The sequence below is a fragment of the Aspergillus uvarum genome (assembly GCF_003184745.1).
Source record: "Aspergillus uvarum CBS 121591 unplaced genomic scaffold BO82scaffold_22, whole genome shotgun sequence".
NCBI lineage: Eukaryota > Fungi > Ascomycota > Eurotiomycetes > Eurotiales > Aspergillaceae > Aspergillus > Aspergillus uvarum.
In genome coordinates this window covers 455,752-483,072 of record NW_020291319.1, presented here as the reverse complement: position 1 = coordinate 483,072, position 27,321 = coordinate 455,752, and the positions used below count along the sequence as shown (strand labels likewise).

At 52.4% G+C, this 27,321-nt stretch overlaps 7 protein-coding genes across 7 annotated transcripts; 4 read left to right on the top strand and 3 right to left on the bottom strand.

The window, feature by feature from the left end:
- Nucleotides 1-2,862: 2,862 nt before the first annotated feature.
- BO82DRAFT_308810 (DUF3455 domain-containing protein) lies at nt 2,863-4,554 on the bottom strand. The gene is made up of 3 exons (XM_025632329.1): nt 4,322-4,554; nt 3,385-4,267; nt 2,863-3,277 (listed from the first exon to the last, which is right to left on the bottom strand). The coding sequence occupies exons 2-3, from the start codon at nt 4,174-4,176 to the stop codon at nt 3,170-3,172; spliced, it is 900 nt and encodes a 299-aa protein (XP_025492766.1). The 5' UTR covers nt 4,177-4,267; nt 4,322-4,554; the 3' UTR covers nt 2,863-3,169.
- A 492-nt stretch (nt 4,555-5,046) lies between these two features.
- On the top strand, nt 5,047-5,480 carry BO82DRAFT_64174 (uncharacterized protein). The gene is made up of 2 exons (XM_025641421.1): nt 5,047-5,302; nt 5,370-5,480. Exons 1-2 carry the CDS (start codon nt 5,154-5,156, stop codon nt 5,410-5,412), a joined length of 192 nt encoding a protein of 63 aa, XP_025492765.1. The 5' UTR covers nt 5,047-5,153; the 3' UTR covers nt 5,413-5,480.
- Nucleotides 5,481-6,322: 842 nt separating this feature from the next.
- BO82DRAFT_353785 (putative plasma membrane SNARE protein (Sec9)) lies at nt 6,323-8,012 on the bottom strand. The gene is made up of 2 exons (XM_025635049.1): nt 6,668-8,012; nt 6,323-6,609 (listed from the first exon to the last, which is right to left on the bottom strand). The coding sequence occupies exons 1-2, from the start codon at nt 7,871-7,873 to the stop codon at nt 6,550-6,552; spliced, it is 1,266 nt and encodes a 421-aa protein (XP_025492764.1). The 5' UTR covers nt 7,874-8,012; the 3' UTR covers nt 6,323-6,549.
- Nucleotides 8,013-8,151: 139 nt separating this feature from the next.
- BO82DRAFT_431766 (Sec1 family protein) lies at nt 8,152-10,934 on the top strand (the record flags this gene model as incomplete). The annotated part of the gene is made up of 5 exons (XM_025640736.1): nt 8,152-8,194; nt 8,427-8,506; nt 8,569-8,764; nt 9,014-9,225; nt 9,287-10,934. 5 exons carry the CDS (start codon nt 8,152-8,154, stop codon nt 10,841-10,843), a joined length of 2,088 nt encoding a protein of 695 aa, XP_025492763.1. The 3' UTR covers nt 10,844-10,934.
- Nucleotides 10,935-11,021: 87 nt separating this feature from the next.
- BO82DRAFT_431765 (U2 snRNP complex subunit HSH155) lies at nt 11,022-15,296 on the bottom strand. The gene is made up of 2 exons (XM_025640735.1): nt 15,171-15,296; nt 11,022-15,085 (listed from the first exon to the last, which is right to left on the bottom strand). Exons 1-2 carry the CDS (start codon nt 15,178-15,180, stop codon nt 11,388-11,390), a joined length of 3,708 nt encoding a protein of 1,235 aa, XP_025492762.1. The 5' UTR covers nt 15,181-15,296; the 3' UTR covers nt 11,022-11,387.
- Nucleotides 15,297-16,154: 858 nt separating this feature from the next.
- BO82DRAFT_353782 (SAP domain-containing protein) lies at nt 16,155-17,514 on the top strand. Its single transcript, XM_025635048.1, has one exon. It carries the CDS (start codon nt 16,518-16,520, stop codon nt 17,421-17,423), a length of 906 nt encoding a protein of 301 aa, XP_025492761.1. The 5' UTR covers nt 16,155-16,517; the 3' UTR covers nt 17,424-17,514.
- A 3,252-nt stretch (nt 17,515-20,766) lies between these two features.
- Nucleotides 20,767-25,550, top strand: BO82DRAFT_64060 (uncharacterized protein). The gene has a single exon (XM_025641420.1). It carries the CDS (start codon nt 20,891-20,893, stop codon nt 25,505-25,507), a length of 4,617 nt encoding a protein of 1,538 aa, XP_025492760.1. The 5' UTR covers nt 20,767-20,890; the 3' UTR covers nt 25,508-25,550.
- The last annotated feature ends 1,771 nt before the right edge of the window (nt 25,551-27,321 follow it).

Below are 27,321 nucleotides of genomic sequence, written 5' to 3'. Positions count from 1 at the left end.
CAATTGAAGAAGGCCATGTACTTGTACAAAGCAGGAATCAGGTGGAAGAGACTATACAGACTGGACCTACATTAAACAAACCAGAGACATTGCAACGCCGCGTACGGGCGCCCCCACGCTGCAGTGACTGTCATATTATTGGACATAGACGATTACAGTGTCCAAATCGTGTTTGTATTTAGTTTGAATATAAAAATACATGTTTTGGTGGCTTTATAGAGCTTCAAACTTTTAACCATGGTTTATTTCGGGCGGAGGTGCGTCACTCGCTTGCGCGCGTCGCTCGCTTACCGATTACGTTAACCTACAGCTACTTAGTCATCTCACTCACACTTACTCACGTCACTTAAGTTACTTCCTCGGAAATCACTAGCGCTGGATCAATGCGTCAAAGCAATTTATCTGAGGGCGAAAGAACGGGTATACTCCTCTTTCTACGGAGCACAATCTAAATATATTCCTCATTCTCTTGTTCTGGTAGACCCTGCATTTGGATTTCGCTGGGAAACAGGAAGCTACTACCACCGCAACGTCATAAGTTCTCTTCCCCCGTCCCGCGTGTTGGATATACAGTGCATGAATACAGACAAGACACGGGAACTAAATGAACGATCTGAACGATTTAGTCCAGATAAGGGAGGTAGATGGTAGATGGGCTTCCCTGCATTTCCGAGTCTCCGATCCACCACCCCTCTTTCGCCTACAGTTCTGGTGACAGGGATCAACCATATATCCAATTATAATTAGGACAGCGACAACAACAACAACGCAGTGGAAGTTCGGTATACCTACCAAGTTTTACCACCTGGACTTTTCTTCCCGAGACTTCCTTCCTTCCTTCACATGTCCCTCGGATCTAGCAGTGATACTAAGCTCATCATCGCCCGCGGCGGTTGAGAGATTGAGCGTCGTAATGCTGCTTGCGAAGTCCCTCGGGATCGCGAGCACGACATTCGTGGTGTTTCATCTGTGTGCTATAGTCGTTGCAGATGATTACTCCGAGCCTAATGCTTGGTATTGTGTAAAGACGTTGGAGCCTGAAGGTGATCTTCAAGGGTTTCTGTTTTGGATAATGTGGTAAGGGGCGTCTAGTTATCAATCAGTATGGCACATACTCAGTCTGCAATGTGCGTTTGTTCTTTGTATGATGCAAATGCAACTGAATGTCATCATCATCATCATCATCAACAACTACCAATAACCCCCCGATTAATCCTTACTGCCACTACATCCACCACCACTACCACGCATGTAAAAAGGTATGAGTAGATGCAAGTATATACAATAACCAAATGTAAACCCACGGAACCCCAACACCGCCCCTCCCCCTCCCCCTTCAGCTAAATAAGTCATCCAAGCAAGGACAGTAGCAACCTGGTATTCCACCACCGCGACGGTAGTACTGAGTAGTAAAACAACACGCATACCAAGTTTCTAAGTATACATTATATCCGAAAGGGGGGGATTGGATGTAAAACGGGACCTTTTTTTTTTCTTGAACTCGGGAACCTGGGGGTCCCTCCATTCCCCACTTGATCTGACATCGAATCAGAACCGACCGTTGCGACGCACGCCAAGACCACCCACATTGAACAATGGGGGCGGATGGAGTCCGGCTTACGCGGCTTTGCTTGACACCAACTGGGGGGGATGAAGTCACTGCAGTGCGTTTTTTTGGTAAAGACAGTTATTCGTACAATTATTACCTCATCCGCCTGGACTGTTATCATCGTCATCTTCAACAGCATTGTTGCTATTTTGGAGGTTCGATGGGGAAGGGGTTGAGGTAGGGGAGGTACCCTGGTAGCGAAAATATGGAGTTAGATTTGGGTCATATAATTGATTCATGATAGTTTGGTTGATTGGAGAAGGGGAAAGGGGAACCTCTGGCTGCCAGCGGAGGTGGTATTGTAGCTAGTAGCCCATGGACTATGTCGGACAATAGGGTTCTCTATAGTCAAGTTCGAGGCTTATCGATAAGATATACTAGAACTTGGATAATCGCTTACATACTGAAGATATAATATCTAGATGGAGGTTTCTCAACTGAAGCACCTCTAAATCAATATCTGGGCCAATATTCATTCGCTACGCGAGGTATATATTGATTGTACTCGTTTATGAGTATGGCCCTTCATGCAAAGGAATAAAATTCTGCAGAAGGACGAAAGAATGGTTTAGGAGACAACTACACTTTTTCCAGATAGGTAACTGAAACACAATACCTGGATTGTCTTTGTAAGTTGATGGCCTTTTGTACATGATATGGCTATTCACCGCCAGAGCCAGAGCCAGAGCCAGAGCCAGCTGGAGTGTAGTCTTAAGGGCTCTTTGGCTACAGGTAAGTTCTAACTTACTGGATCCCACCTTGCTTATGCTGAACTCTGGACCCTGCGCTGAAGCTTCTTACAAGGATAGGCGGTTGCTTTGGAGCTTATATGCTCATTTGCACTGAGGGAGAATTGGGTAGACAGTATTATGGATTGGATATCTATATTACAGAAATATCACCTAGGGCTGCCTGCAACCTCATTTATATCAGAGGGTTATTTTTAGGCCGAGAGAGTATTGATATGGTTCTTGTTGGAGGATCCCTTCCAATATACCTTACTTTAGGACTCTCACAGTCTATGCTGCCTATTTTGCCTGTCGGGGTATGGTATGCAACCCGGCTCACGATCTTTCTGCACATGGCCTGATATCTGCAGCACGGACAGGCAGAGGGTGTTAATGGCAATTACCTAAGTATCCGAATCTACTGCTCAAATGCATCGCCTTGTGACTGGGGTGCAAGTATTGCATGCACCTATCTAATGCATGGCATTGACTCTCTGCTAGGAGAATGTTGCAGAAGGCCTATCGCTTTGAACTGGTCCCATTATCTTGATGGCATTACTGCAAACTAGCAGATACAGACTGGAGCGTGATGTTAGAACAGTAATTCCCCATCTCCATTCTCCGCAAACAGTGACCACTCATGAACTCATCGTATCATATCCTTCGTTTCCCATCACACATCCACCATGTCTTCTGCATATCAACCTGCATCCCTCTCGTCCATCCCTCCGATGAGATCGGTTAACATCAAAGCACAGAATAAGAAATACCGAAACGCTAGGGAGGGAGGCTGTCACTCCAAGCAAATCAAACCACAGAATCAGAAAAACCCTCACCCATAAAACCAATACTCCGCCGCATACTCCACCCCGAACTCCCCCTCTTGCGCCGCGCACGTCGCCGGACTCATCCCTCCAGCTGTGTGGACACGGTATATCTCCTACAGAGGGGGAAATTTGCGCTCAGTCAGCATATGATTCTTGGCCCCTGTCACATATACACCCATTCATCCGTGGTAGTATGAGCAAGCAAAGAAGAAGAACGGACCTTTATACCAGATCCCTCCACCCCAACCATCTTCAACCAAGGCACATCTCCATCCCCGCCCCCAGGGGCATTCACACTCTCCACCTTCTTGGCCTTGACCCAGTTGGACTCATATCTTCCGCCCTGTTTTCCGAAGGTCGTGGGGCGGAGGTCGAAGACGGGCATTGCTGCTGCTGCTGCTGCTGTCATCGAGGTGGAAGAAGATTGGGGGGCAGAGAAGTAATGCTCCCCGATGATGGCGGACTGGGACAGCAACACGGCATAGAAGGCCAGGACTTCCTGCGGGATGGGCTGGGCGAATCCCGGGAGGGCGTGGAGGAATCGGTGCCCGTGATTCTTCGGGGTTGCGGCGATGCAGGAGACGTCGTAGAGCGTCGCGACGGCGCCGGTGGCGGTGGGCACTGCGGAGGAATTCGTGGACGAGCAGGTGTAGTTCTGCGTGCCGCGGCCGAGGGCGATGAACTTGAGGGAAAGGTGGGCGGAGGGGGGGCTGAGGTGAGATGTTGCTGATTCCTCGTGTCCTCGCTTTGGGATGACTGTCGAGCGTCTGCTGGTGGTTTGGTTGATGGAGACGACGTCGAGGGGGCATTTGGTTAGGCGCTGCAAGGAGAGGGCGTGGGAGAGGGAGATGAAGCTGGTCGCCAGGTGGACGGCGTTTGGTGGGTGATGTTCGATCTCTGTTTCTGTTTCTGTTGCTGTGGTGGGAGGGGAGGGGAGGGGGAATGCGGTGGTAATAGAGGGGGTGGAGAGGAGGATGAGGAGGGTGTTGAGGAGGATGTGGTGGAGGCGCATCTTGGTGGTTCTGTCTTCTGGACGATGGTGATGTCTTTGGATTGTGAGTGGATGTAGAGGGAGGTGTAGAGGGTTGGTAGAGATGTTGGACCTGAGAGATGAGATGAGTTGAGATCATACCAAAGAATAGGGAGGAAAGTGTTACTCTTATTTTGTTATCCCTCTACAGTGAAGGTGCCAAAACACCTCCCACAGCAGCTGACCTCTCACCCTCTCTTGTCCCTGCAGCAGAGCAGCATCAGTGATGTGGCATCCTAAGTATGCCTCGTCAAATATAGACATGTAGAGGCGAAGCAGAAGGCATGATGATGGAGAAACTATCCAACATCTACAACTACCAACGATGCCACATCACTGATGCTGATCCTTCAGCAGGGCACAGCTCGTTGTCAATAGCTCCAGTACTCTCTCAACTGTGGCGCAAAAGAAGACCATGGCAGAAGCCTTGCGAGTCAAATGCAGCAAATACGGTATAGAAGCGAAGCCAAGGTCGAATGAGACGGAGATAGAACCCGCAAGGTTTCAATTAAGCGCCGCACCGCAGACATGCACTCCTGGTGTACAGTGTTGGCCAGGCAGAATGTTCTTATTTGCTGGTCTATTTCTTTTAAGGTTCTTGAGTATCTCAAAGCTGGTGTCGTGTTGGTCCATGCTCCCTCTCGTCGAGACAATATGCTGCTAAGCGCTTGGAAGGTTGCCGAGTTATCAGGATGTCACACTCGCCATCATCTTAGTCTTTTACCTCATGAGAAGGAAGATTGATATATCGTCCTTGTCCACGAAGCCGCTCGTTCTTGATATTGCTCATCTTGCTCGACTGGTTGGAGTGAGGTAGCAGACAAACCACACCAGCACATATCGGATACCTTATTCCAGAAGCAGGACAAATCTCCTCACAAGCACTGCAACTACAAAGACACGCTACTTCAAGCCAACTCTGCGAAGAGCACCTTGAGAGTTCATCCAAACGCCATTCAATGTCTTTACCATCTGGCCCCAAAGGCACGGGGTGCTTCCCCTGCACCGCTGTTCACTTTCCACATGTATCACACTCTGACAGATCATCTACCCATAAAAAGACACTAGTGTCATATGGAGGAGACCACGAACAAGGTCGTTATCACAGGTATGCTATAGTAGCAAGATCCGCCAAGGAAGGAGTGGACTAACCCTATCTACGCATCTTCCACCAGGCCAAACTCCATATCACCTCAACCGAGCTACGAGTACATCTAGACACTTACCATTCCCGCAACCCTGAAACCAACCGGAGAGCACTAACGATCTTTGATCTGACACCCTCGAGACGAATCTGCTTCATCCAAAGCAGAAAACGGTGTGTCTGTCTGACCCACCCCGAAACAAGAGAAGCTACTCCCCTCTTTCCCGGTTGGGCAGCCCCCAACGCATAGATTCAGAAAGAAAGCTCATCCTTTGACAGTCTCTGACATATATGGCATACATGACATTTGAGACACGGTCTACGCAGTAAACACGGTCCAGACGCGAGCCGTTTACTGTTCTAAGACAAGCCATCCTGCAGTAATCGTCTAACTGAAGACGCTGACATAGTCTCGGCTCCATCGCTAATATCACTACTTACTAGAGCGGAAGGGGAGGTAAAGTGTCTGTCTACAAATCTGAAATCGAGACACGGTTAGATCATCAGAATTATCAAGAGTGGAGAGTACTAAAGTACTAAGTAAGACAAAAACCGTTGGGGGTGTGGAAATGATCCTCCGATCTTACTCCTGTCCTTGGTGGTTGGGGCTGGAAAAGGGTATGAAACATGTGGGAATTGAGAGTGGGACTGTCTTCGATATAACATATATTGGGGCGGGCGTAGACGTTCTCGGCTTGAGATTAAATCTCGCAGGTGGTGGTGTTTCAGATTGAGATTGCCTGGTTGACGCGTCGAGGGAGGCTTGTGTATAAGATTTATTAATGAGGGAGATTGGGTACAAGGATCGGAGAGTGCCCGATTCGGGGCGTTCTGGCATTTTTCCAGTTTGAGATTTGGAATGGGGTTGCATGATAGAGGGTCGTTTTAGTCCGTGTATACAGTATGTGTGTACCTTGTGTATGGGCTGAGATACAGAGTTAAGAATAGTCGTTCTTACTCTGCAAAAGATGGAAGGATAGGCACCAGGCTGCTAGCAAAGCACAGAAGTCTATTATATTGAAAAAAAAAAAAAATTACTTCCTCCCGCCAAGCAATATTCTGCAGTATTCTAATAGTATCAACTGTCGTGTTTCATCAAGTACGAATGTAGTATACCCAGGAACGCCGAGCAGATGGGATATGTGCATTTGAAAAGGATAAAAGATTCGACAGCGCCAGGCAGTCAACGAAACGTTTATTATGGGGTATGTCTAACGGATTCGGTCCAGCTTGGCGCGGTTCATGGCGATCTGCTCGTCGACGAAATCGCTCTAGAGAAGTTGTTAGCAGCAAGTCCAGAAAGTCCATAAACCAGAGGTTCTCTCTCACCTTGCCCGTGATACGCTCCAGGTGGCGGTTCTGCTCGTCCAGCTCCCGGCCCGTGGCTTTGGCAAGACCGTTCAGTCGGCTCGCGGCACCGCCAAGCAGGTCCAAATTCTGTTCGATCTCGTTCTCCATCGCCTCGTCCTCACTATCCGCCTCGAACTGATACTTGGCACGGTCGGCGACATTGGTCCGGCCCCGCGTGGTCTGCTTGCTCGCTTCGCGGTCGATCTCCCGGAACGTGCGCTCCATCCGCTGGTTGGTCTTGAAGGCCTCGTTCCGCGTGCCGTCGCGGGTGTCCCGCTCCTGTCGGTGGGTGTCCAGGATCCGCTCGTCGCGCTCGCGCCGCCGCCGGGCACTGGTGAAGGGGTTGGCGACGTGGACCGCAAACATGCTCTTGTTGAGGGTCTTGAGCTCCTTGGCTTTCTCCTCGGCGATACGGCCCTCGATGGTGGCGACGTCCAAGCTCCGCTCCGCATCGTGGATGCGTTCGCCCTGCGCGCCCAACCGAGCCAGCGTCTCCCGACCGGTCTCCTCCGCCTGCGCGGCAATGCGGAGGGCGTTGCGGGTCGACGCCACATCCCCCTGCTTGATGAACCGGATGTCCTGCTTGATGGTCTGGATCTCCTCCTCTTCCTCTTCCTCCGCGGTCAGATGCCGTTCCTGGTAAGTCGATGTATTGTAGTCGTTACTGCCGCCGCCGTAGGCCGCAGCGCCCTCCGAGTAAGGCGGCGGGGGAGCGCCGGCTTGCGGCTGCTGCTGCTCTGCTCGTTCCCTTGCGCCTCCAAAAAGGGCATCTCTATTGGCATCCGCGGCTGCGGCGTCGTTGGGATCGGTGCTGCCTAGCCCTCCGTAGCCGCCGGGGCCGTACCGCGAGGCTGCTGGCGATGCTCCACTGTTGGTGCTGCCCCCGAAGCGATCCGATCCATATCCACCCTGGTTTCCATATCGGTTCGGCGCATAGCCTTGCTTGTTGTCTCCGGGGATGTTGGCGGGACCAGAAGGAGCCGGGGCGGCGGATTGCTCCCCAGCTGGAAGAGGGGCGACGCCAGCTTGGATCTTGGCTTTCGTGTAGGGATCAGTGGGGATGGGTTTGGCGTAGGGGTTGGCGGGAGGTGCTGGGCTCTTGCTCTTCGACCGGGAGCCGAACAGCGCCAGGCGGTTGGGGGAATCGTCCTCGTCCCCGGACTTTTTGAAGCCGAACCTGCCCATGGCGCTTGATCTGTGGTCGAGTGGGTTTTAGGGTAAGAATATCAATTTGTCGGAACGGCCAGCAAGTGGTAGAAAGCAGTTTCTCGAAAAGGACGGATAATGGTAGAGTAAGAGGCAAAATCAGGGAAAAGAAGAAAAGGAGATAGAAGGATGTAAGAGGGGCGAAAGACAGGCAGGCAACGTTCAGGGGAGCAGCAGCGCCTCAGGCACTATAATTGGAATGATTGGAATGGGGGGTGGAGGGGGAAAAGGCGGAGGGTAATCTCATTACACCAGAGATGGCTGCTGTTGCGAAGGATAAAGGCTGTTATGACGGTCTCAGTACCAGAGTGCTGTGACAGGCTGTGCTTTCATTAAGCCTAGAACGGTTAGTGCAGTGGCTGGACCCTTCCAAGCCTCCCTCCAAATCCAGCCAAACCAACCAAACCAACCCATCGCCCGCCGGAAACGTCCGCGCGCGGATCTCCGACTCAACCAACTTAACCAACTAATCAACTTGACCAACTTAACGATCTTAACGAACTTCCTCCTTCTCAGTAATGCTCATTGGCAGTCATGGCGCCGTACCCGGGGTCTGATGCAGACTACTTCAAGGACAAGGCGCGTAGGGATCTGTTGACCCTCCTCGAAGGCGTGAGTAAGGCTTGCTTCTACCTCTGGTCGCCCATGTACATCAGCTGAATCCTTCGGTGCAGGTCCGCGGTAAGAAGAACCTCATCGTCAGTCAAGATCTGGCTGGTCCAGTCGGGCTGTTCGTCAAGTTCTCTTTGCTTCAAGATTACGGTGTAGATCGCGTGTTCCTACTGGAAAATGGCAATGTGGACTCCTCTCAACGCAATGTCGTCTTCTTAGCGAACGCTGAGAAGCTTCCTCAAGTGCGGGCTGTGGCAGGTATGTCGATATATTCCTATTTACCACCCTCAGCACGCCTGTTTCGTAAGACAAGCTGGGTATCACTCCTTCTATCCAGGAGAATTTTGCTTGGGACAGACTGTGAAGCGCGCAGACTCCCCTCTACTCTACGTAGCCAGTCACGCGCTCCCGATATCAAACACATTTGAAGATATCAGCTCAATCATAGGCTTTCTCTTTCTTACTTGTCTGATTGAAGGTCATCAGTATGAGCTAACATGCCTCTAGAACAGGTCAAGCGCCTCCAGCGCAATGGCAGCATTGAACATGAGATCTCTATTTTCTGGGTTCCAAGACGGACACTTGTAAGCAACACAATCCTCGAGGAAGCAGGCATAATCGGAGACGTGAACATCGCCGAATTTCCGCTGTACTTCATGCCGCTGGAACAGGATATCCTGTCTCTGGAGATGGAGGACGCCTTCAGTGATCTCTACCTGGTAAGCTTGCCTGGTGCAGCACATTTATTCCACAAAGCCCAAGTAACCAACATCCATGCAGCACAAAGACCCAGGATGCATCTTCCACTCCGCGAAGGCCCTTATGGACATTCAGCAGAGACACGGCTACTTTCCTCGGATCATCGGCAAGGGTGATCATGCAAGACGACTGGCCGACCTGCTTCTCCGAATGAGAAAGGAGCTCGACGCTGAAGAGAGCTCCGGGCTCGCCGGAGTGTCAGCCCGCGGTCTCTTGCCCAGTGCAAGCACAGAGAGCCTCATAATCATCGATCGCGAAGTTGACTTCGGCACCCCGCTCCTCACTCAACTGACCTACGAAGGTCTCATCGACGAGACAGTCGGCATCAAGAACAACCAAGCCGACATCGACACCTCCATCATCGGCGGCGCGGCCACCGTTCCGCAAACGCAGGAATCCTCCAAAGGCCCGCAACAGCCCTCGTCCTCCAAGCAGCACCAGAAGCGCAAGATCCAACTCGACTCATCGGACCAGCTCTTCAGCCAACTGCGGGACGCCAACTTCGCCATCGTCGGCGACATCCTCAACAAAGTCGCGCGCCGCCTCGAGAGCGACTATGAAAGCCGCCACTCGGCCAAGACCACGACGGAGCTGCGGGAGTTTGTCAACAAACTCCCCTCCTACCAACTCGAGCACCAGAGCCTGCGCGTGCACACCAACCTCGCCGAGGAGATCATGCGCACCACCCGCGCCGACATCTTCCGCAAGCTCCTGGAAGTGCAGCAGAACTACGCCGCGGGCTCCGACCCGACCTACCACCACGACGCGGTGGAGGAGCTCATCGCCCGCGACGTCGCCCTGCCCGCCATCCTGCGCCTCCTGTGCCTCGAATCCTGCATGTCCGGCGGGCTCCGGCCGCGGGACCTCGAGAACTTCAAGCGCCAGATCGTCCAAGCCTACGGCCACCAGCACATCCTGACCTTCTGCGCCCTCGAGAAGATGCAACTCCTCCAGCCCCGCGCCTCCACCAACCCCACCTCCCTCCTCCTTTCCACCACCACCACTGCCGCCGCGACAGGAGGTTCGCCCCATCACCACCATCAGCACAACACAAGCCCGCGCACCAACTACAACACCCTCCGCAAGACCCTGCGCCTCGTCGTCGAGGAAGTCAGCGAGAAGGACCCCAACGACATCGCCTACGTCTACAGCGGCTTCGCTCCGCTGAGCATCCGCCTGGTTCAGTGCGTCCTGCAGAAGCCCTACATGCTCTCCCTGGCGCGGGGCGGGCCCTTGACCAGCCCGACTCCAACCTCCGCCCCCGCCAGCGCGACCACCTCCTCGCCGGGCTGGCTGGGCTTCGAGGACGTGGTCAAGAGCGCCCGCGGCGCGACGTTCAGCCTCGTGCAGAAGGGCGACGACAAGGCCGTGCGCGCCCGCCAGACCGTCAGCGGCGCCCCCGCCATCAAGACGGTGTACGTCTTCTTCCTGGGCGGCATCACGTTCACCGAGATTGCCGCCCTGCGGTTCATCGCCGCCCAGGAGGCGTCCCGGCGCCGCATTATCATCTGTTCGACGGGCATCGTGAATGGGGATCGCATGATGGAGGCGGCGATGGAGACGGGAAGTTTGGCGTGATACAGGTTCTTATTGGAACATTGAGTGAGAATCGAAAGGTGATGATGGTTGTGGCGGTCACATGACATGATAGGATATGATAATATACTTCACCCCTTCTTTTCCCTTGATCGACAGTATATCATTTCCCCTGAGGAGTCGGCCTGGAGGTCTCTGGTAAGCTAACTATGGTCGCTTCGCAGCATCACCGCCGTCTAAGACATTACGTAGACGGAAACCCCAGAGAGCTTCCATGTGCCACGTGCTACACTCTGTGAACGTTGATCAGATGTTTAAAAATGCCATTGGACTGATTTCTCCCACAAAAAAGAATCGATAACACGACAAGAAAAAAAAAAGAGAACACGCCAAATCCAGCCTCGGCAAACACCGTAATAGTGAACAGGTCCCCAGTGTGATATGATTGATGCTGAAAGGTGAAAATGATGATGGAAATGATGGAAAAGAAGTAGCCCAGTGATAGCTAGAACCAAATGTTTGAATACATGAACCACGGCGGACAAAAAGAGGTCGAGATTTGAAAAGGTGGGGGGGGGGAATCAAATCAAACAATGATGGACAATTCGGAGCGATCCAGCCCGTCGTCTTCGAGGTTGGGGTAGTATGGGATCATTGCATCTGCGCTCTGCACATACGCGTCGTTGTAGAGGCGCCAGTAGGGGACGCGGACCTTGCGGGCGGGGTGGAACAGGCCGGCCCAGACATAGTTCATGACGGTTCCCGTGCCGACGGCCATGCGGATGGCGTCGATGGCCTCGATGACCCGGTCGATGACGTGGGGGCTGGTCTCGAAGATGTTGGGGAAGACCAGGTTCAGGAGGTGGACCATGGCGTCTTCGCACCCGAGGCCCACGACGCCCAGCGCGATGTGCTTCACCACGCTGGCGGCCGTCTGACGGTGCACCTGGTCGCGGTCGATCAGGGCGTCCTCGAGGAGCGGCGTGACCGCGTAGACGTAGTCCTTGGCCATCTCGCCGATGTATTCGAACAGGAAGGACATGGCCTTGAGGACACCGTTCTGCACATTCAGCTCGGGCACCCGGTACTCGTTCATCAGGGCCGGGAGCACAGTGAACGGCGCACAAGTTTCGGCCACGATACCGATGGCGACAGCGGTACAGACACGCGATTGACGTTCCTGGACACGCAGGTTGTTGAGCAGCGTGGCCAGCACGTCCTGGGGACCAATAGCCTTGGCGATGAAACCGAAGGTGTTGTTGGCAGCACGACGAATGCCCTTCTTGTGAGCCTTCAACATGTCCAGAAGCTCGAAACAGATACGCATCCACTCCCTGGCGTTGACGGATTCGGGACCACGATCGGCGATACGACCAACCAGATCGATAGTGTTCTCCTGGACCTTCTCGTGGCGGTTACGCAGGATAGGCGTGAGGCGGGGAAGCAAATCTCGAATCGGCGGTTGCATCTGGTTGATACCAACCACGGTGACGATAGATCGGAGGGCTCCCAGAATGGAACCGAGCACTTCGGGATATTCCTCACCCAGGTACTCGTAGAGCACAATACCAAGCTTGCCCATTAGCGCGTCCTCGCCACACTGCTTCATGACCATGGCGATGCGGGAGATGAGGTCTGCAGCCTGCTGCCGAACCGTGGCCGACTTGTTGTTCAACCGCCAGAGAATGGTACTGACAATCTGGGGAAGATAAGGCTTGCAACGCGTGCCAAGGGCGTTGACTACCGTACCGAATCCGTTCAAGATGACAATGTCCTCAATGCTTTGCTCCTGGAAAGCATACAGGACACCATCAATCAGTCTTTCCTCCAGTCTCTCTGAAATATCCGCGGCGCCGAGGGCTGCGATAAGCTTCTCCACGGTCTCCACGGTCATCTTCCGGTAGGGTTCGCTCTCATCCTTGAGGTTGTTTACGACACGCTCGAGGATCTCACCCACTCCCACCTTCTGTCCAAGGTCCACCGTTGTGTCCACCACCTGGCGATAATTCCTCCTATCCAAAGCCATACGCCTCACCCAGAAACTCTTGAAGAAGTCTGTTAGAACATGCTCTTTGAGGTAACTAGCTGTCACACCATCCGTGCTGGCACACTGTGACACCACCTTGAGAACGACTTTCTTCATCTCTTCATCCGGGGAGGAGAACTCGCGGAGCAAAATCTCCATGATTTGGCTGGTATAGTAGTTGGCATATTCTTCGTCCATGAGGGGAATAATGTAGCCGACAGCTTTAAGAAATGCAGCCAAACCTTTACCACGCTGCTTCCGGGCGCCGGTCCACAGAGGGTTGAGAATCTCATCGAAACTCTCGATACCGTAAGGGTTGGCAGCTTCAGCCAAAGCCGCGACGGCCAGGGCAGTGACCGTTCGCACCTTAGCTTGCTCATCACTAAGGTTGTCCGCGATACAGTCTACCAGTCCCTTGAGGTGAGGCAAGATGGCGCAGCCCATGAGAATAGGAATTTGCTGAACAATCTTGACACCTGTGTGTCTAGCCTGCCACGACTTTTTACTCCGACACACGGCACGGAGGAATGGGAGAAGAGCAGGAATGCCAAGAGCAGAAGCGACAACCGCGAAGGCTCGGGCAGTCGTGTTCCGGACATATTCATCGACGTGGTCGATATCCGGACGCATGGTACTGATCATGGTGGCTAGACCAGCCGCCTTCGCCAAGTTCGAAATGATCTCTCGACCCTCAACACGGGCGTAGTAGTCTTGGTCGATAAGCAAGGGCTCAATAACCACGAGGATCTTGTGAACATAGGGACGAACAAGATCATCCAACTTGTAAAGAACACGGTCGATGACCTTAACCAACAGATGGCGCTCCTGGTCTTCGAGAGACTTCTCCATGAGAAGGGGAAGAATCTGGTTGAACAGAGGCCCCGCGCCGAATTGCCGTGCGTTGTCCGTGAGCTGACGCAGGGCTGTCTTTCTCATCGGCGGCGTGCCGTTCTTGACCTTCAGCAAGAGTCGCATGATCTTCCGTTCCTTCATCTCCTCGACCGTCATTGAGCTCTCGTCACCTCCTTCCATGAGTTTGCCAAAGTAGGCCATATCCTCAGGCTTGAAGAATTGAAGGTCTCCGACACCGGGGATTTCAGTTGGAAGCTGTTTGCCCAGCGCACGAGCACTTTCAGGCTCTTGCATCATGAAACCACCAACACCAGTGGAACTGGCCATGGGTGCTGGAGTAGCCATAAGCTTCCTCGCAGGGTTCCGGATCGGGGCATATCCTGGAGGAGGGTCGAGAATCTTGTAGCCCTCAGACGGCAACATCATATCAAGCTCTTCGTCCGACAGGGGAGCATTGCGTCCAGAGATATCAGTTCCAAAGCTAGTTGGAATCAAAGGTGCACCTACTTGGGAAGGATGCATGGGGGTGGCAAGCCCTTGGTTGCCGACCGGGGTCGAGGCCGTAAGTGCTGGTGCTTGATCCCATCGGGACCGACGCTTGGGAGCATCATCGGCGGCGCCGGGGGCAACCGGGGCGGGCGTCTGATCCCAACGGGACCTCTTCGCCTTGGTGTCGGCAGCTTCAGCGGGCTTGGGGGTCTCCTCCTCAGGAACCGGCTCCGCAGCTACATCCCACCGCTGCTTGCGCTTGCGACCCGAGGCGACGGCCACCGTGGAGCCGGCGTCGGCGTTCTCTTTGTCTTCCAATGTGAGCGTAGCCTTGTGCTCGATGGCATCGTTATCTCCACTGGCCTGCTTTTCTGCGATCAGCTTCTGGACACGTTCTTCTTCTTTCTCAAGTTCACGCATGGCCATGACTTCACGATAAGTCTGACCCTCCTCCCCCTCCCCGTCCACGTTGGCATGAGTGTTCGCAGCGAAAGGATCAGCGCGCGTGGGAGTCAGCGGACCGCGGTTGAAGCGGCGCTTCTGGTAGTCTGTCTCACGGTCGGCGATCCTAGCTGCCTTCTCGCGCCCAAGAAGGATGTCCTCCTCTTCCACCCCGTTGCCGTGGGCGAACTCGTCGATCTGGCTCCGGGTGGCAGTGTACTGGCCCACCAGGCGGTGGCCTGCGTCCGCGTCCTCCATCTCCTCATCGTCGCCGTTGACGGCAATCGAAGTATCATATCCCGCAAACTTGTCGGCACCTTCGCGTTCGTAGAGGGTCGTGTCGAAGGATTCAGTCAGGGAGGCCTTGGTCGAGTTGTCAGTGCGCTGGCTAGACGGGTCAAAGGTCCTAGAACCTTTACTTCCAGCTGCAGCAGCATTGCGCTCAGCTTGGAGCCGACGAACGGCTTCAAAGTCAGCTAGAAAAGGGGCGGTCAGTCAGGGCCGGAGGACAACTACAGTTTGAGAGAGGGGGCTGGGGGGGGGGAGAGGGAAGCATCATACCGTCAGACATGTTGGCAGCTATGGAGATCCCAAGTGTGAGATTTTTAACAGACACTCCCAGATAGGGGTCAAGGCAGCTACATCCGGATCGGACAAAACGATGACAGCAAGCTTGGTGGTGAAGGGAAGTGACGTCCTTGAGGCGAAAATATCAGAGAACATCAGGTGAAGTTCGGCGGCGGGACTAGACTGCTGACTAAGACAATGTCACGTGTAAATCAGCCAGATCGGTGAACAGCTGTTATGTTGGACCTGGCAAGGACAGAATAATTATTATTATTGACAGTGGTGCTTTTTTAGAGTAGCTCTCTTTGGGATATTTAGGGTCGTTCTTTTAGTACTACATGTCCGTATCTGTTGAACTTGGGCCGACAGGAGTCATTTGTGAAGCACTCCGGATCTGAAGCCAAAAAAGGTATATATATCTCCAGATGCACAAACCACTCAAGTCATTCTCGCAAGCTACTTAGTAGTCCATTCAGTTATGATCAGAGCGAGCGATATATCAAGCTTCACATTGTTTAAAGACCTGAGACTATGATTCTTTGGAACCACCAGCCAAAAATTACCGACAGTGGTTACAACATGAACATGAGTATGAACAGAGCTGTTCACTTCCAGTAATAACAAACAACTATTAGTCTTTTCCTTGTCAGTAATAACAGCAAGTCCAGACACCAAGTATGCCAGCTTATATATAGCAAGAAATCTAACGCTGGCTTGTCAGAAATGAGCTGCACTGTCTGCGTGGAGGGGGTGCCAAAACTGGCTGACGATGCCTCTCGCCTGCCATGTCATGGTCCGGCATACAGTAGCTGCGCATTGGCTGCATAGAAACTCTACTTCTGCTGCCAGATGTTGATTGAACTCGAGCCGCTGAAGTACCAATATGCGAATAATAAAGACATTCATTCGGCCTTCGGACTCTAAAACATCAATTCAAGAATAGCAGATGTTCGGTATAGTTCTGGATGAAGGAGCAATGGCTCTTACGTCAGCGTTACACGTGATAGCTCTTCCGGAACGGGCAAACCGCCGCCAAACAGTCGCCTCCCGTCTCCAACACGTCCCTCAACCAGCTGCGCTCTTTTTAACCTCTCCTTCCATCTGTCTCATCGCTCTCTAATACCTCCCTCGTTAACGCTGCGCTTTAATCATCTCAGCAAGGTGCACGTTCGAAACTCCAAGCGGAATTGACCACCTCAGCGGGTCCTAGAAGCGCCAAGCCGATTCGAACCAGAATACCACATCCGCTCGTATACGTCGTCAACGTCCTGCGCCTGTTGTTCTCTACTATCTCCTCCATAAGATCAATTGATCTAGTACAACGCATAACCGCTTTGCATCATGACGACCGATTACGGCAAGAAGACCAACGCTGAGCTGGTCGAAATCCTCAAGTCCCGGAATCTCCCGCACAACGGCAAGAAGGCGGAAATGGTGGCTCGCCTCCAGGAGGATGATAACAAGGCCGTCGAGCCCACAAAAACGACAACCGAATCTACAGCTCCAGCAGCTGCAGCGGATGATGTCATTGACTGGGAGGATGACGAAGTCCCTGCCACGGAGGCCGCTGCGAAGAGCTCCACAGACGCTGGAGCTGCTGCCATCGCGGCCGGTGGAAAAGGGGAAGTGGCCAACCCTGTTGCCGTACCCAACCAGAAGCTAGACACCGATCCTGCTACCACGAACGACCTCAAGGTTGAATCGGAGGGTGCTGCTGCTTCCGCGGAGGTGAAGCCTGAGGCTGCCACGGAGGCTGCCGCTACCGCTACTACAGAAGAGGCCGAGCAGAAGCCGGCCCCGAGCTTCGCTGCGGGCCTTCCAATTACGGAGATGGAGGAGGAGCTGAAGAAGCGTAAGGCCCGGGCGGAGAAATTTGGAATTACGGAGGATTCCAAGGCTGCCATCGAAGCTGCAGAGAAGCAGCTGGAACGGGCGAAGCGGTTTGGCTCAGCTGCCGTCGCGGCCCCCACAACCGAGGTTGGGGTGAAGAAGCTGGACGAGGCACTTCCGGAGGAGAAGTCGCGCAAGCGTGGTCGCGGTGAGAATGAACAAGGTGGTGGTCGGGGAGGAAAGAGACGCGATTTCGGTGGCGGCCGGAATAAGTCCCGGCGACAGGGTCGCGGGAATCGCAACCAGGGTCAAGGTCAGACTCAGCGCCAGCAGCAGAATGGAGGTGGAAACAAGGGTAGCAGTCTAAGTGAAAAGGACGCGCAGGCTTTGGAAGCCAGGAAGAAGCGATTCGGATAGGCTGCTTCTCGGCTTTATCTTTCATTCTATCCGTTTTTCATCTCGCTCGGCGTTTTAAGGAATTTAATATCGATCTTCAGACTTTTACTGGTTTGCTTAAGCTTTTTGAAGAAAGCTGCGATGGTTGTCAATACAATCAATCCTGTAGTATGATAGGACGGCACCATGAAAGCTCGACCTGGTCAATCAGATCGGCCAGATGCCCCTGTTCCCTATGGCAGTCGTACAGTCCTAGTGGGTTGACGAGTCAACGAGAGTGGGACAAGGCCAGGGCTATCGTTGCTATGTCGACAATCGGAACTTGACCGGAGATTGGTGCTGAACGAGGACAAAGCACCGTTCAGGGTGACATTCAGTCCAACATCTGTTTTCTGTTCCTGTCTTGTGCCATGTTTACTATGTTTTCGGGGAATCAAGCGAACCGGACTTGTTTCGTCGACAACCATGAAGAGATAGAAGCGGGCTGTTCGTGACGCTCAATATTTTCTGGAGATTTCTAGACGGTCGTGTCAAGCTGCGAGTTATGTTACTGTGGCGGTCGGTAGCGGCAGCCTCGACATGTTCAGCTGAAAGGTGCATGACAGGCGCCGGTTCCTGCAGAAAGTCAGACAGTTCTCGCTGCTTGCTGGCCATGGAAAGATCAGAATTATCTCTGTCTTTTCAAAGCCATGAGATCCGCGTCAGTAGATCGAAATCGCCCACTCCACACCATGCCAATAGTGACTGCAGAAGACTCTCACTATCATGCCGCCCGCATATTCACGCCCCGCCTACTACTTTCAATTCGTGTCCTGTTACCCATCTCGAGTATCCCACCCGTCCCAACGAGAAATCGCTTTGAGGCTGGTCGGTGATTGGTATATATGGCCATCGTTCAGCTTAGCTTATCCTGACCGGAGTCAAATGTTGTCAAGCACTCCCATGATTAATGCTGAGCTAGGGCCTCGAATAACCGCTGATCTCCGCCCAAGAGAATAACTGCGGTAAGCGAAAGGGCCTTTGCTTCACTAAATGGAGCGAATCGCCTCGTGTTGCGCGGTGTATTGCCCCCGTCCAGACTCGGTGCTGAGCCAGGCCGCGCGGATGGCATCCGTCAATCAGGGCGGATTGTCGCACGGTGACAAGAATTTAGCGGCGGATCAAGACCCACGGGCTGAGCGACTCCGCATCTACTGGGACGGTAAAGTATGAGGAACTCGTGAGTGTCATGGCCAGCGTAGAGAAGGAATACTCCGTAGTCCAGCAAGTAAGAGTAGCAGAGATATTAATAGATCGCCAACCTCGATCCCACAAGGGTTGATTCTCGATTCTCGATTCTGATCCTCGATGAATTGATTGCTTCAGGGACCGACGGTGTCTCCACCATTCTAAGTTGTGGCCCTTGGTCTCAGCTGCCGTGTACTGTATGGAGTACTGGGTACATAACCTAGGATGTCAGTGATTGAACACAATCAAAGTATATCCTGGCCAGTCGTTATATTCAAGAACTAATTTCATGCCATGGTTCGTCCTAGGAGAAGAAGTTGTTTGAGCAGTGTACTTTACGTACAGTTTTGGAAGCAGGGAAACTGGGGATGACAGGATGGTTCGGGGCGAACCTTCCAGCGTACCAGAATTGCCCCTCTGGGAGGATCAATGATCAATGATGGCACAAAGTGTGGATAAGTTGAAAGACCTGAAGATGCTGCTCTTTCCTTCTTTCTCCCTCGTCTTTCTGCACCTGATCAATAGTGTAATGTAGACTAAGTAGTCCACTCGTGGTGGTTCGTCACTTCCTCACGTTCTCTTCCTCGGACTCGCCGCGATCGGCAAGGCCAGTAAGTGGCAGTAACCAACAAAAGTCAGTGACCATCAGTGACCATCAGTGACCTTTTCACCTGACCACCGCACTAAGGAAAAAAAAGAATCCACCCCCTCTTTCACTTGTCGCCAATCTCGCCATTTCCCCCCCCCCTCCCCCCGAATTCCCCGATAGAATGAAGGAAAATGTCCGACAGGCGTCAAATCAGAGTCGATCCTTGATTGACACACAGACCAGATCTGGCTGCGCCAATTCTTCCTCTAATGAATTAATTGATGCCTGCATCTGCCATTTGCATGTTTGGCCGTCGCAAGTGGTCGGATCCCAGGACGACGGACTGTCCACTATCCCACGCCACTCGACTCCATCGAGACCTGTCAGCCTTTACCGTTGAATAGTCCCCAAGCGTCCCCAAGCCTGTGCTGCGGTAGTCTTCACCACTTATAACGAAGGTAGCAAACGCGGGTGGATCTGAACAATCGTTCCCGTCCACTCTGGCTCACTATGCCTCTCGCAATTTGACATCTGCGTACTATCTATGGAGTCCAAAACGCTCGTGCCCTCGACCAAGATGAGGATCCTCTAGGCTCAATTTGCTCCCAACGATAACCATTCCAAGGTGCACTTACGATGACGGGAATTATATTATAATCGTACTGATATGCTATGCGACAAGGCGACAGAGTAGTTCCTGCGCCAATGATCGTCCCGGTCACATCAGGGCTCGAATCCGGCGCCGATGTCGATCGCACAAACGACGCCAGGATTCCTCTGTGATAGTTGACCCTTTTGTTATAGGGATTAAATCGACTTGCAAATGGATATCCTGCTTTCCCGCGGCGCTCGACGGTCCACAATGGGGTTGAACTCAAACATGGACGCTCTTAGACTGTCGCCCAGGTCCAGATCTCATGGTCCACTGATTAATACAACCTGATCCATGACCTTCCTTCCCTAGGTCGCCCTCTTGCTCCTCCTCACTTCACTTTCTACCCTTTACTTCTCTCTCAGCTGGCCTTTGGGAGTTTCCTTTTGAGCGGACTTTCTGATTTGCAGACTGCCGCAGCACGTTCTCTGACGTGGTCGTGCAGACCCAGCTCAACCACTTTCTTTTCTTCCTGCCTGCATTTAGCCACCGGCGACGTCTCCGGGCTGTGGCGCAGTGAGTGCATTTGCCCGCCGGCTTAAGTATACCCGCGATCAATTGGATATCTTCTGTCGTCGTCGCTCAAGTGCAATCAGATCATCTGGACGGCCAAATTTAATTTTCAGATGCCTGCTATTCCGAGAACGCGGTTTTTCATGGTGCTTTCAAACCCTTGTATAGTATATCGTTCTGTGCTTGACCTTTACCGCTTCATTGTGTCTTGAAAATACCCCGCCACGCTGCAATATTGTGAAGTCTTCAACTTTCCCCATATATAAGCGCTTCTGTCATTGTCCCCCGCAGAACACGATGCTACGAGCTGCCAATGTAAGTGATCAACCAGTCTTCTGTCTCAGGCCCGGAGTGTATAGAAGCTTACATCGCATTTTGCCTGCAGATTTTACTCCAATCCCGATAATCAGGAATCAGACGGAATGAGTTCAAGCCTTGTTCGTTTCCATAACATCGCTAGATTAGTAGTCTTTGGACAGAGGCTGGCGACTGGATCTTGGTCATACGATGTCGTCGCACAAGTCTGACGGTGGCCGAATACCCCGGCTGAAGGATGTCGCTTTTCAACCCCGAAATGTATCATCGACCGGGATGGCTTCAGCGCGTTCTTCGAACTCTGCTGCCCAATTATTGCACCGTCCCCGGATACCAAGGCCGAACAATGGACCATCCAGGAATAGCAGAACACCGTCTCTATCTGATGCAGAAGATAGTCGCCATGCCTCCGCATTCTCGAAGACGTCGAGGATTCCGACTGGCCTCATGGCTTGTCCGCCCTTATCCTCCAAGGGGACGATCCACTCATCTTCGCCGCAATCAATCCCGGACCCGATGGCAGATCGTCGTGTATTATTGGTATCCCACATGGCTGCTGGACCCCTGAGTCACTCCGGCACCGAACCACAGACCCCAAGTCAAGGTCGACTTCGGAATGTTCTGCGAAGGAGGGCGCCCACAATTGGCCAGCATAATGCACAAATTAGGCCTATGCCGGATAGGATCAGGTCGCAGAAGCTGAATGTTATAATTCCAGAGCAACCTTCCATTGGTCGTCCATCGACTACTCTATCTCAGTTCCCGCCAAGTAATGCTAGTCTGATCGGACAACTTTCATCACCAATGACCTCGTCGGAGATTTCGCTGAGCAGCGTATCGAGCAACACAGCTCGCGATGTTCCCAAGGAGCTTGCCAGTCTTAGGACCACCACGATCAACACACAGAACCTCCCACCCCCAACCCCAATCATCCCTTCTGCCAGCAGCCCATCGACGAGGTATTCTGAGTCTCCCGGCATGTGGAGCAGGACATCCACACCTACTACCTTATCTTCGTACTCACCAGGGATCCCGGTCCCTCCTAAGGGTTCTCGTATAAGACAGCCAAGTCCATCTCAAAGCAGGCTCCCTGTCTTCTCTCCCCAGCAACACCAGCTCAGCTCATCAACAGGTTTCCCTGCACGAAGCGCTATAGATGAATTGGAACCAGGCCCCAGAGTGAGCCGGGACAATTCACATGGCGACAACTACCATGAGGAGTCTGGTGGGATGAGAGTGATTAATGCGCCGAACGTGGCTGGAAGTAGCCTGCCACGAAAGCTACCCAATTGGACAGAACCGTTCCTCTTCAGTGAAAAACAGCCAAGCCACGATATACAGCCGGACTCTGAAGCAGCACAGAAATCGAGATTTGTATCTCGCGAGCAGAGAGCGGACGGGATGAAGATTTCTGTCCATATTCCCACACGACCCAGCAGAGAAGGGACTCATCATTTGGTGCTGGAGCCCTCCCCGATCATTCAGAGCAACATAGCGCCTGCAGCTTTGACAGGACATAGGCGTCGAACTTCAGGAGATCAGAGTGCAGTACCTGAGGGAGCAACACATTCAATTTTGTCTGCAACTACGTCTGTGGATTCTCTGCATTCTACTTTATCTACGCGAAACAACTCACGCATACCTATGTCGCCCGAACTCCCACGCAAGAGCCCCCGAATCTTGACCAAGGGTCCTAGCGCTCAGCACGACGCCGTCAGTCCAGGCAAAACCCACACCCTTGGTCTGTTCTCTAGGAGATCTAAATCAGAGATAGAGAAGGATAACGAAGGTAGATCTGTTCGCAAAGGACCAGCTGCTGGAACAGGCCACGAAGGCTACGGCAGATACTCGCAGCGCGGCCGCAAGATGAGCACGACTAGCAGTACGACCAGTCGAGCACGATCGTCAAGCTCAGTAAGAAGTGGGCCAAAGTCTGTTTCCAGCAGCAAAGGCATTCCTGGGAAAGGCCGCCCGGAGTTCGAGCTTGATGACTTCCTGTTGGAGCGTCTTCAGCCTGTGATCATCCAAGGCGGCGGTATGGATGGTACGAATGCCTTGAAAAGGCAGAGCGAGCAGAGCACAAGTGGTTTCAGTACAGGCACAAACTCAATTCTGACACAACAGTCCAGGGTCTCTCCATCTGCAAGCGGCTCTACGGAGACTTTGCCATCTTCTAGAGCGACTTCGGTGACACTGGGCGAATCAGTCTGGAGAGGCTCGGAAGGGCAAAAGACTTCGAGCATATTGGCATTTTCCGAGCCAGCAAACATGTCTGTCACTCAACCAGAGCAGACGAGACTTGTCAGACTGCAGACGCTTGCTCAGGTCAGTTCGCAACATAAGAAACCTCAAGTGCCTGACGATGATCGACAGCCCAGAGCTCTTGAGCAACAGAGTCCACAAAAGAAGCCATCTAAGAGAGGCCTTGGGCTCAAATGGAATATATTCCATAGAAAACCGGACACAGTTCGTTCACCTGTCGACATTGACATCCATTCTGGCCCAAAGCTTCATGCTACGGTATCTCCCGTAGCTGCCCGTAGGCCTATTCCGTACTATGCGCTGCTGGACGTTGACTCAGACCCACTTGAAGAGATAGTCCATCGTGTTGAGAACTCACCTCCGACCGAGGGCGAAGAGACAGAGGTTGCCTCACCTGTTGAGGCGTCAGCTGCTCTGAATATACGAAACGCTACCGATTCCATCTTGCTACCTTCACCACCGAAGCTACACGACAGTTTGTTTCGAGATCAGACCCAGTCTCCAAAGGTCTATTTTGACAAGAGCTTTAATCCTCAGAGCCCTGGAGGCAGATCGGATGGTCAAGTTGAAGTTAAACGTACCAGTCGCCTAACATCGATCGGTCGCATCCCCCGGGTTGTTTCGAGAAGAGAGCGACCACACAAGCCGGCTCTGCAGTCATTTTCGAGACCATTTAGCGTGGCGGACTCTCCTTCACTACTCGCTCCAGTTGGCCCGAAGCCTACCGAATCTCCCCCGCCCATCTCGCAACCAACTACGGTGCAACAGGTCGAATCCCCGCAAAAGCATTCTGTCTACGGCTTTGACCTAGCGAACCCCTTTGCCGATCTTTTTCAGTTCAGCGTCCTAGACTTCATTGCTGGTCCTTATGCAAAGGATGAGTTCATGACGTTTTCGCCCAGGAAGGAATCGGTAGTATCTTCTTCAAGTGGCTCCGAGAACCTTGCTGCAATTACAGCCGTGGTTCCAAGCCCTGGGGCAGATTTGACGGAAGATGAAGTATGGGGAGAGTACGATGACCTCATTGATCATGTTCTGTCGCCCCAGACAACAAGTACGTTGTTCTCGATTGGCTCAGAGTCGGATCGGAACCTCGAGATGGTGACAATGGCTAGCAAAACGCTGCAAGCTGAATTGACTAGTGATCAGATGAAGCCCCTTACTGGTCCGGCTGATGGGCCAAAAGTCGAGCTTACGCCTTCCTCTCCAGTTTCGACTAATGGCTCAATCCGACTCCGCAGGTCCAACGTTGCTGCCGAAACTCGCACGTCAATTGCTCCTTCCTCCCAGCCTTCCTTTAGTAGCATCATTGCCTGCTATTGTGATAATCACGACGAAAACAATGAAATAACGGAGCAAGAAACCGAGAGCATGATGCCATTGCCTAGTGCGGAGCACCCGTCAGGCCTGCTTGGCGCCACATCACTAGTTGCATCTCCCAGTTTCGAAGAATGCCGTCAGCGCAACACTGCCTTATTCGACATAGCGGAACGTGATCGTGAAGGGCCAACTGCGCTCACGAACATCAGATCCGGCTCGCTCATGACCAGTCGCTGGTTATCATTCGGGAGGGTTCTCTTTAGTCCCGGACATGGCCGTGTCCAAAGCGGAGATCAGGAAAGAATTTTGGTCGTGGATGGACTGGGAAACGACGATTGGTCCTTCTATTGTGCCTTGACGTATCCCACAGCCAGTGTCTATAGTCTCAATGAGGGAGTCAATACCGCTACGTTCAAGCACCCTGCAGCATGGCAGCCACCATCAAATCACCACACGTTCTATCAGTCAACACTCAGCGACCGCTTGCCTTTTTCCAAGGGATATTTTACTGTTGCTGTTCTGCGATTTCCCGCAGCTTGTGCGGAGAACACGCAAGCCAGACTTGTGTCTGAATGCAAGCGTGTTCTGCGCGCGGGAGGTTATCTGGAGATGAGCATCCTTGACCGCGACATGGTGAACATGGGAAACCGTACACGAAGAGCTTTGAGGACGTTAAAGGAGAGGACATATGTGTCCGACCCGAATATCAGCCTGAAGCCCGCGAGCGATAGCATACAGAAACTGCTTGGAAAGTACGGGTTCGATAATCTCCGACGATGTATGGTTCGTATCCCAGTTGCAGGAATGATTGTGAGATCGTCGGCATCCTCCACCTCCACTTCATCCTCAGACCCATTTGTGCTCGCTGCAGCAACTGGCCCTTCAGGCAATGTTTCGCCCTTTACGGAGACTCCTGCGACTTTCTACCAAAAGCTCCATGGGAAGTCATCTTCCAATGAAACCGACCTGTCTCTGGGTGACCTTCTATCTGATCCATCCCCGTCACCCACAAACGATGAATCGATCCGCAAGATAGTCGCCAAGGTAGGCAGGTGGTGGTACACGCGATGCTACGAGATCCCTATCCTCCCGAATGGCGATATAGCTCTCAGCATCTGGTCGGACCGGAAGGTGATCCGTGAATGTCAACAGCGTGGCACGGGCTTTCGCTTGTGGATTGCATACGCTCAGAAACCTAGTGAGAAACGCCGAACAGCGAGTGTTTAGTGCATGTCCCAATCCTCGAATGATCAGATGAAAGAATAACGACGATTGACGATACATACGAACATTGACGAAGTTTAAAAGAACGTTTATTGTGCCCGCCTATGATCATACCCTTCTATCATTGTTTTCTTCGTTTCAACTCGAACGACCACGGTCAGGAAGACAAAAGAGAGAGAGAGAGAGAGAGAGAGAGAGAGAGAGAGAGAGAGAGAAAGAAAGAAAAGAGAGAGAACAGACCGATGCTTTTGAAGACCGTTCATCCACCTTATGCATATATTGTATCCTTCGTTTTTATCCCTTTTTTATTTTGCCTAATACTGTCTTAAATTTTGGTTGTCTCGGGGCGGCTGTCTGACACTGTTGCATTTGCGCTTCGATTCTTCATATGTCATCCATGAAGCTGGCTTGATGGGCGGAATTCTGCTTTTTTTTTGTTGGTAGTACACCAAGACAATGTCGAGACTCCTGAATGAGCGAAGGATTAATAGGGTCACACTATAATACAAACAAATTTTCATCAAGGTGCACACAACAATTGTAATCGGGACTGTTTCTTTCTTACGTGTCTCTGCGGTGACCAAAGGAGTAAACCCGCCAGGCCCAGTTGCAACCTGCAAGCCATTGCCATTGAGAAGAGGCAAGTGTAGTGTAGTGCGCAGTGTGCAGCACGCAGCGGCGTGCAGAAATCCCACTGACCCAGCAAAGGCAAAGCACTAAGTAGAAATCAAGAAAGTCAAGCATTCCTCCTCAGTATACTACGCTGCACACCCATACTATGCAAAACCGTACTATGTAAAACTCCAAGAACCCAAATCACACTCCCACCGAGACCGGACCTGGAGACAGACAGACTGGGTGCATATGTCTAACTTTTCATCCCCCGCTTTCCTTAACCCCCCAGAAGACAAAGCACAGTCAGTCAGGACTGCATGGCAGACCGCCTCAACCCCGTCCAGTGGCACTTGCTTCTCCCTCTCGCTTCACCTTTCACTTTTCGCTTCTGCTACTGTCTCTCGTCTGTGTGTCTATGTTAAGGGTAATGTTAATGTTCATGGCTATGTCCCGCACCCTAGCTTCTTGCAAGCGCAAGCGACCAACCCACCCACCCCCAGGGGAAGGAAATCCCAAAGTTAATTAAGTTAACGATGCTATACGAACCTTACCTACCGCACCACTGTCCCTGTCCCTGTCCCAGTCTCACTGTACGAACACGAACGTACAGTACATACAGCTTTTTGCTTCTCTGGAACTCTCGCCCTCTGCTCTGCTCTGCTCTGCCATCTGCATATCTCGGGCGTCCCAGACCGCAGCACCGGAACGGAACTTGCATCATTGCGCAGGAAAGCGAAGTAACACACACAATCACACACACACACACACACACACACACACACACTGACAGAAAACGAAATATCTGGAAGATTCGAAATTAAGCGAGGCGAGGCGAGGCGAGGCGAGGTGGACGCCACAGCATAACTTTGTTTTCTAGGGGGGGGGGGGAAGAGAGGGGGATGATGAGTGTCCTGTGTATGATATCAACGGTGCAGAGGATGATCTCAATATTGTTGCGTTGTGATGTCTTTAGCTGAAGAGGTAAACACAGCTGTAGAGGTATAATATCAAGAGAGATGATTATCATAACTGAATTTGGGATGCTGTGTGTGTGCGGTGGAGGCAAAGGGGCGAGGGATTGTTTTTGCCTCAGGCTGGTTGAGTTTGGCATACTACTAGATTTACTGACTAGTTTGAAAAAATGCAATGAAGGGGAGAGACGGCGGGGACACTGTAGATTGCAGGGGTGGAATCTATTTCTA

What these genes read in the sequence shown, in the direction of transcription:
- BO82DRAFT_308810 (XM_025632329.1), bottom strand. Translation starts at nt 4,176, where the DNA reads ATGCGCCTCCACCACATCCTCCTCAACACCCTCCTCATCCTCCTCTCC. An exon ending in TGGAGGGATCTGGTATAAAG is followed by an intron (nt 3,278 to 3,384) that starts GTCCGTTCTTCT and finishes CCCCCTCTGTAG; the next exon opens with GAGATATACCGTGTCCACAC.
- BO82DRAFT_64174 (XM_025641421.1), top strand. Translation starts at nt 5,154, where the DNA reads ATGTCTTTACCATCTGGCCCCAAAGGCACGGGGTGCTTCCCCTGCACC. An exon ending in GAACAAGGTCGTTATCACAG is followed by an intron (nt 5,303 to 5,369) that starts GTATGCTATAGT and finishes ATCTTCCACCAG; the next exon opens with GCCAAACTCCATATCACCTC.
- BO82DRAFT_353785 (XM_025635049.1), bottom strand. Translation starts at nt 7,873, where the DNA reads ATGGGCAGGTTCGGCTTCAAAAAGTCCGGGGACGAGGACGATTCCCCC. An exon ending in TGGAGCGTATCACGGGCAAG is followed by an intron (nt 6,610 to 6,667) that starts GTGAGAGAGAAC and finishes CAACTTCTCTAG; the next exon opens with AGCGATTTCGTCGACGAGCA.
- BO82DRAFT_353782 (XM_025635048.1), top strand. Translation starts at nt 16,518, where the DNA reads ATGACGACCGATTACGGCAAGAAGACCAACGCTGAGCTGGTCGAAATC.
- BO82DRAFT_64060 (XM_025641420.1), top strand. Translation starts at nt 20,891, where the DNA reads ATGTCGTCGCACAAGTCTGACGGTGGCCGAATACCCCGGCTGAAGGAT.